General features: G+C 42.7%; 1 protein-coding gene across 1 annotated transcript in view; it reads left to right on the top strand.

Annotated features, from left to right (window-relative positions):
• Window positions 1–2,022, top strand: part of TXLNB (taxilin beta) — a 138,916-nt gene extending 136,894 nt beyond the window's left edge. Inside the window, exon 10 of the mRNA XM_040429232.1 lies at window positions 1,233–2,022. Coding sequence (XP_040285166.1) covers window positions 1,233–1,679 — 447 coding nt within the window. The 3' untranslated portion in view covers window positions 1,680–2,022. The remainder of the gene's footprint in view (window positions 1–1,232) is intronic.
• Window positions 2,023–8,909: the final 6,887 nt, after the last annotated feature.

Here is an 8,909-nt window from a genome sequence, read left to right as displayed (position 1 = left end):
TTCTATTAGGGGCCAGTCATTCCGTTCAGCAAAATACGGAATGCACACGGACGTCATCCATATTTTTTGCAGCTCCGTTTTATGTGGACCGCAAAATACATAGTCTTGTGAATGAGCCCTAGCTCCATTGAATGCCGTCCAGATACCATGCCAACAAGGGGCATGTCCCTTCTTGGCATGGTCACAGCTTTAAACTGCTGGCCGCACAAACTGCAGCAATGTCTCCCATTGAAAACAATGGTATCTGCGCCAAAATTCTGGCAGCATAAACCGCCATGTGAACTCTCGCTAAGGCTGCTTTCACACAGTCCGTGATTGATCAGTGATTTCCATCAGTAAGGGAACCTGTCACCGGGATTTTGGGTATAGAGCTGAGGACATGGGTTGGTAGGTGGCAGCTACTACATCCGCAATACCCAGTCCCCATAGCTCTGTGTGCTTTTATTGTGTAAAAAAAACGATTTGATCCATATGCAAATTAACCTGAGATGAGTCCTGTCCCTGACTCATCTCACATACAGGACTCATCTATGGGGAGCTATGGGGACTGGGTATTGGGGATGTGCTAGCGACCATCTAGCAACCCATGTCCTCAGCTCTATACCCCAAAATCCCGGTGACAGGTTCCCTTTAAACTGTGTAACCTCCACTCCTGGTTTTGGGTGACAATCACTGATGGAAATCACTGAACAAACACTGATCAAACACTGACTGTGTGAATGCGAACAAGGGTCCTCAAAAAAGAACAGATGTCCATGTGACGTCTGTGTTACATTGTCTTTTTTTTGTGGACCCATTGTAACCATTCCTATTCTTGTCCACAAATGGACATGAATAGGACATGTTGTATCTTTTTTGCGGGGCTGCAGAATTGACATACGTATTGAAATTAATGGGTCCGCATCCGATCCACAAAAAATGTGGATAGGATGCAGAACAAAAATACGGTTGTGTGAATGGGGCCTAAGGGTGGCTACTCACATGGATTTTTAGTGCCGTTTTTCGGCACTTTTGCATTTTTTTGTGGCATTTTTAATTTTTATTTGTTGTGGGAGGAATATGAAATGCAGAAGATCTCAGTTTTTTTTCCTTGCTACTAGCATTGCTTCAATATAAGGTCCCCTCCATGACATTGGCCATTTATGACTATGTGTACTAGACATATGCTTCAATAAGCAACAGTTATTATTACTGTATTATACAAAACCTTACTACCTTACATTTTTCTGCAGAAAGCCATGAGGGCCAAAGAATATGAGTGCTTTCTAGTGAAAATTGGGCGGCTGGAGAAGCTTTGCAGAGCACTACAGGAGGAAAGAATTGAACTATACAAACGAATTAAAGATGCCAAGACACAAGATGAGGAGGAGGAGGAGGAAGAAATGGCAGATGAGGTCCCAGATTCTGCTGTGGCTCCTGCTGATGAAAGGTCTGTGACAGAGCCTTCTGTAATAGATGAAAGAATCATCAGAGATCTGGAAACAGCTTTTAAGGTGACCCACACTCTTGAAGAGCCAGCAGAAGAAAGAGGTTCACCATGTCTACACCCAGATGCCAGCGAATTGGCCGGTGAAAATCCCTCAAAGTCATTACAAGATGCAGCCTGCTCCGAATCCAAACCTTCAAAAACAGAATCGCAGCACACACCGCCAACTAATGATATGGAAGATGTAGACTAAGCGCACCGTTAAACATTAGGTCAGGATTATCAGTGATTTGTATTTGATTTTTGAAATTTTATATAGCAGGGCCCTATTGGAGGGATTGTCTGAGGGGTTAAAAAGGATCAGGTTTTTTTCAAGAACAAGCCCACACATGTCCGTGGGCTGTGTCTGGTATTACAGCTCTGTTCTGTTCACTTTAATTGGGGTGAGCTGCAATGCCTGGCACAGCCTATGGTCATGAGGGGGACTGTTTCTGGGGGGAAACTTTTTTTTTTATGGCCGCTTTCAAACGAGTGTATTGAAATTCGTCAGTATTCTGGCTCAGGATTGTCATCAGGATTGCTTCAGGATTTCATCAGGATTTACATACGTATTTCTTCCTTGATTATTTATGCACTGCACAGACTGCAATGTGCGTATTTGGAAACAAATCCGCACAAAACTCAGACATGCTGCAGATTTCAAATACTGACGGAAATTAATCGCCCATGTGAAAAGCTCCATTCATTACCATTAGCAGCGGATTCCGGTACTTTAAATCCGGACAATGTACACATTGCAAATACGCTCGTCTGAAAGTGGCCTATCTCAGATAATCCCTTAAAAAAGTGACATAGATCAATCTCACGATAAATAGATACATAAAGCATAAATTCACCATTTACACAACACTGGATGATTATATGAAGCTGCGAATTGGTTCAGGTATTGAGAAGGGAACAAGAGCGCAAAGCTGTAAGTGGTCAGGCTATCAGTGCCAGTGGTGCCCCTTTTAGTAGTGGCAAATCTGCCTAACCTTCTGGATGCCCATGTATCTCCCAGCACATATTCTGTGCTTTAAGGTTCTGCTTCATAGCAAGAAAACAGTTTAGGATTTTTTCACATGATGTTGGCAGTATACGTTTACTGGATGTTTAACTGACCCATAGGACCCCATTCACCTGATGGAGGCCACGTTGGTCTCCGTACTGCTGGTATACACAGTTGCTTTTTTTTTTCTGGATGGAATAGCGCAGAAGACGCATACTAGTCTATGATGGGTGATGGATGACACTGTTAGGCGTCTATCAAGGCCTCCGTTTAATGGATACGTTGCGAGCTTTTCCTGGCGGATATATTTAACAGAGGCTAATAATGCAATGTGGAAATACCCTTAGGCCCCTTTCACACGAGCGTGACCGATTAGGTCCGGATGCGTTCAGTGAAATTCGCACCATTTTGCAAGCAAGTTCAGTCAGTTTTGTCTGCGATTGCGTTCAGTTGTTCCGTTTTTTTCCGCGCAAGTGCAATGCGTTTGGATGCGTTTTTCACACGCGTGATAAAAAACTGAAGGTCTACAAACAACATCTCCTAGCAACCATCAGTGAAAAACGCATTGCATCCGCACTTGCTTCTGGGTGCAATGCGTTTTTTACTGAAGCCCCATTAAATTCTATGGGGCCAGGGCTGCGTGAAAAACGCAGAATATAGAACATGCTGCGTTTTTCACGCAATGCAGAACTGATGCGTGAAAAAAAATGTTCATGTACACAGACCCATTGAAATGAATGGGTCCGGATTCAGTGCGGGTGCTATGCGTTCACGTCACGCATTGCACCCGCGCGAAAAAACTCGCTCGTGTGAAAGAGGCCTAACCTATTGATGGAATATGTAATGAAAGTGCCAGTGAGCTCTAAGGCCCCTTTCACACAGGCAAGATTTCCGCGCGGGTGCAATGCGTGAGGTGAACGCATTGCACCCACACTGAATCCGGACCCATTCATTTCTATGGGGCTGTGCACATGAGCGGTGATTTTCACGCATCACTTGTGCGTTGCATAAAAACCGCAGCATGCTCCTCTTTGTGCGTTTTTCACATAACGCAGGCCCCATAGAAATGAATAGGGTTGCGTGAAAATCGCAAGCATCCGCAAGCAAGTGCGGATGCGGTGTGATTTTCACGCACTGTTGCTAGATGACGATCGGGATGGGGACCCGATCATTATTATTTTCCCTTATAACATGGTGATGCATAGAATACAGAATGCATAGTACAATAGGGCTGGAGGGGTTAAAAAAAAATATTAAAAAATTTAACTCACCTTAATCCACTTGTTCGCGCAGCCGGCATCTCTTCTGTCTTCTTTTGTGAGGAATAGGACCTTTGATGACGTCACTACATTCATCACATGGTCCATCACATGATCCATCGCCATGGTATCCATCACCAAAACGCATTGCACCCGCGCGATAAAAACTGAACAACGGAAAGCAATCGCAGTTAAAACTGACTGCAATTGCGTACCTACTCGCGCAGGTTTTCCGCAATGCACCGGGACGCATCCGTACCTAATCCGGACACGCTCGTCTGTAAGGGGCCTAAGGCCCCTTTCACATGGGTGAGTATTCCACGCAGATGCGATGCGTGAGGTGAACGCATTGCACCCACACTGAATACCGACCCATTCATTTCTATGGGGCTGTTCACATGAGCGGTGATCTTCACGCATCACTTGTGCGTTGCGTGAAAATCGCAGCATGCTCTATATTCTGCGTTTATCACGCAACACAGGCCCCATAGAAGTGAATGGGGTTGCGTGAAAATCGCAAGCATCCGCAAGCAAGTGCGGATGCGGTGTGATTTTCACGCACGGTTGCTAGGAGACGATCGGGATGGAGACCCGATCATTATTATTTTCCCTTATAACATGGTTATAAGGGAAAATAATAGCATTCTGAATACAGAATGCATAGTAAAACAGCGCTGGAGGGGTTAAAAAAATAAATAAAATAATTTAACTCACCTTAGTCCACTTGATCGCGTAGCCGGCATCTCCTTCTGTCTCCTTTGTTGAATAGGACCTGTGGTGAGCATTAATTACAGGAACAGGACCTTTGATGACGTCACTCCGGTCATCACATGGTACGTCACATGATCTTTTACTATGGTGATGGATCATGTGATGACCGGAGTGACATCATCAAAGGTCCTGTTCCTGTAATTAATGCTCACCACAGGTCCTGTTCAACAAAGGAGACAGAAGGAGATGCCGGGCCGCGATCAAGTGGACTAAGGTGAGTTAAATTATTTATTTATTTTAACCCCTCCAGCGCTGTTTTACTATGCATTCTGTATTCAGAATGCTATTATTTTCCCTTATAACCATGTTATAAGGGAAAATAATACAATCTACAGAACACTGATCCCAAGCCCGAACTTCTGTGAAGAAGTTTGGGTTTGGTACCAAACATGCGCGATTTTTCTCACGCGAGTGCAAAACGCATTACAATGTTTTGCACTCGCGCGGAAAAATTGCGGGTGTTCCCGCAACGCACCCGCACATTTTCCCGCAACGCCCGTGTGAAAGAGGCCTAAGACCTCTTTCACACAAGCATGACAGATTGGCTCCAGATGCGTTCAGGGTGTGTTCAGTGAAACGCGGACCATTTTGCAAGTGTTGCAGTCAGTTTTGTCTGTAAGTGCGTTCAGTTGTTCAGTTTTTTGCGCGCGGGTGCAATGCGTTTTGATGCATTTTTCACGCGCGTGATAAAAAACTGAAGGTTTACAAACAACACCTCTTGGCAACCATCAGTGAAAAACGCATTGCACCCGCACTTGCTTCCAGATGCAATGTGTTTTTCACTGAAGCCCCATTCACTTCTATGGGGCCAGGGCTGCGTGAAAAACGCAGAACTGATGCGTGAAAAAAAAAACGTTAATGTACACAGACCTATTGAAATGAATGGGTCAGGATTCAGTGCAGGAAAATCACTTGTGTGAAAGGGGCCTAACATGAAAGTTCCTCTGGATGAAAACAGTTTACAGTGACTGACAACACTCCTTCAGAGATCTATTTTCAGCTTCAGAACTGAGAGTTCCAATTTTTGATTTGGTGACTGTATGGTGGGAGCTCTTTGCCCTCATATTGAACTGTTTATCGGCATATAATGCCTTTAAGGATGGGTTCACAAATAGTCTTTTTTACCCTTTTGAGTTTTTGGTGATGTGTGGCCAGAGGTTAGCTGAAGGTCTATGGAAAATATGAAATGCAGGCCACATAAATGTTTTTTTGCTGGTGGCATTTTTGTTCATTAGGTTGCGTTTTTCTCTTTCGGACTGCTTGTCAAAAATGAATCATGCTGGAGCTCTTATCTTTTTGTTTCAGGCATTTTCCATAGGGGAAAATGGCATGAAGAACACGCTAGTGGGCAAAAAACACACCACAACACAGCAAAAATCACAGATGCACCCCTCAAGAAAAAAAAAATTTGCAACACAGAGAACCATCCGTAATACAGGCAGGAAGACACAAGAGGGTATCCTGAAGTGTAGTGTCCCAGGTATAGAAGTTGGGAGAAAAGGCAACAGGGATGGTCAGATGAAAAATTGGATGAGATGCCTCTGTCAGCAGTTTATACAGTATACCCTGGGAACAAAAGATTGGGCATGTTGAAATTGAACTTTCTCTTGACAGCTGCCAACGGATGTTAGTCAGGCTGATCACAATGAAATCCACAGGTTCGGACAGCTTTTATATTGTTTGTATGGCCTGCTTTAGACTTAAAGGCTATGTACACTTTAAGGGTCCATTCACAAGTCCGTTTTTTGTTTCCTGATCTGTTCAGTTTTATGCGGAACAGATCTGGACCAGTTCTGTACCCATTCATTTTAAATGGGTCCTGGAAAAAATCGGACAGCACAATGTGTGCTATCCGTTTCAGTTGTTCCGTTCCGCATGTCCGAAAAAATATAAAACTTGTCCTATTCTTTTCCGCAAAAATCGGATCCTGGTACAATACAAAGTCAATGGATCCACAAAAAACGGAAGACATTCGTATGTCATTACGTATGTCATCCGTTTTATGCGGATTCCGTTCCTGGAAATTAAATTTTTATTTTATAAACTTTTATTCACTTTTTTTTTTCAATTTTTTTCCAAAGAAATCCAAACAACTTTATTTTCTTATTGAAATTTATACATGTTTCCGTTTTTTGCGGATCCGCAAAAAACAGATGACATACGGATGACATACGGAAACATTTTCAGGAACAACGGATCCGCAAAAAACGGACCGAAAATCGGGATATAGAAAAATACTGACGTGTGAATGTAGCCTTAAGGTCATTTTTTTATTATTATTGCATTGTAATTATTTTGAGCTAAAATAATTTTTTTAATTGGTCTTCATTAAAAATATGGAATTCTTTTTTGTGTACATAGCTGAGATGTTGTAGTAGCAACCTGTAGATTTTCTGTCTTTTCCGTCATTTGGGGAGCTGACGGGCTCTTTATGTCTGCTCTTTGACATTATAAACGCTCATTATAGTTCAGTTCTTAGCTTACTGATAAGAATGTGAAGTGTTTATGACCTTTTAGTAGTTTAGAGATAAGGGTTATTAGATAACCAGCACAAAGTAAAAGTGAAAGTACCAGTCACACAGTCAGAAAAACAGTTAACCCTTTTGGACAGAATGGCTTAATATTTTTAATAAAGGCCAACCGAAAATACGATTTTAGCCAAAAATGAGTATAATGCAATCATAAACAAAAATTATTTCCGAAGGTGTACATAGCCTTTAAACTTATGTGGTTTGAATTATTAGAGGAAATACCTACACATCTACAGTCTAAGCACATCTCAATGAAATACTAATGCTTTATTTTGTCATTTATTATAGCTACGTGTTAGTTCACTTTTTTGACAAGTTCTGTTAGACTGTTTGTTTTTGGCTTTCACGATGCTAGGTGTTTTTTATTGGAATAGCAAAAATAAAAGTTTTTTGTGAACATCTCATTATGCTGAACAGACAATATCTGTTGTTTGTATTGTTTTCTGTTTACACAGTGCTGCAGGAAATGCACAACGTCATGCCTATACAGTTCCATTAGTCTGCCAATAACTTCCAATGCTAAAAAATATATGGTGTGCAGTATATGTTTTTGTGAGGAACCCTTAAAGAGGACCTTTCACCTCTCCTGACATGCCTGTTTTAATAACTTCATGAATTCCCCATGTAATAACAATCCTGGAGCATATATTCTTATGTCTCTATGTTATGCTATTTCTTTATTATTTCTACTAGAAGTTATGAATGAATTGTACCGTTGATCGCAAATACTCTAATCGCAAATTTTTATCGCGAATATCGCGATGCCGCTCATCAATAGCAGTCTGCAGTAAGGGTACAGAGGGCTGGTAACCAGTTGGTGGGGGGGGGTGTACCTGCACAGTCTCACTCCATCCAGTCAGTGCTGCCATTTTCAGACTTTGCAGGTACACACACCCAACTTGTTGCCTCCCCTCTGTACCCTTACTACAGACTGCAGGCAATTCATTCATCAAAGGCATTTTCAGGAGATCTGGTGACGTACCGGGCTCTCCTTAGGGCTGTCCGGCGGAGGCTTCCGCACAGCAGTGAGCCCAGTGACGTCACCAGCACTGATGGGTGGGCTTTAGCGCTGCCCTAGCCTGTAAAAGCCTCCGCCCGGCAGTGTGTTTTTGTAAATAAAAAAGCCCTTGCCCTGCGCGATCCTGCGCAGGGCAAGGGAGAGCATCGGAGTATATAATATTCTGATGCTCTTGTCAGGGGGGGGGGGGGGGCTGCCTGGATGAAAATATGGGTATGCCCAGGTTCAGCTCTGAACTCAGACAACCCCTTTAAATAGAGTTAGAAAACTTTTGTCAATTTATACCGGCCAAATATTTACCAAAAATACACTCTTTTGGCATACTTTTGGCTCATAATAGCCTATTTGTATACACTGCGTGCAGAATTATTAGGCAAATGAGTATTTTGACCACATCATCCTCTTTATGCATGTTGTCTTACTCCAAGCTGTATAGGCTCGAAAGCCTACTACCAATTAAGCATAATAGGTGATGTGCATCTCTGTAATGAGAAGGGGTGTGGTCTAATGACACCAACACCCTATATTAGGTGTGCATAATTATTAGGCAACTTCCTTTCCTTTGGCAAAATGGGTCAAAAGAAGGACTTGACAGGCTCAGAAAAGTCAAAAATAGTGAGATATCTTGCAGATGGATGCAGCACTCTTAAAATTGCAAAGCTTCTGAAGCGTGATCATCGAATAATCAAGCGTTTCATTCAAAATAGTCAACAGGGTCGCAAGAAGCGTGTGGAAAAACCAAGGCGCAAAATAACTGCCCATGAACTGAGAAAAGTCAAGCGTGCAGCTGCCAAGATGCCACTTGCCACCAGTTTGGCCATATTTCAGAGCTGCAACATCACTGGAGTGCCCAAAA

Source organism: Bufo bufo, chromosome 4, assembly GCF_905171765.1.
Source record: "Bufo bufo chromosome 4, aBufBuf1.1, whole genome shotgun sequence".
NCBI classification, from domain to species: Eukaryota; Metazoa; Chordata; class Amphibia; order Anura; family Bufonidae; genus Bufo; species Bufo bufo.
The sequence above is the reverse complement of the archived record's forward strand: the minus strand, read 5'-3'. Positions and strand labels throughout refer to the sequence as shown.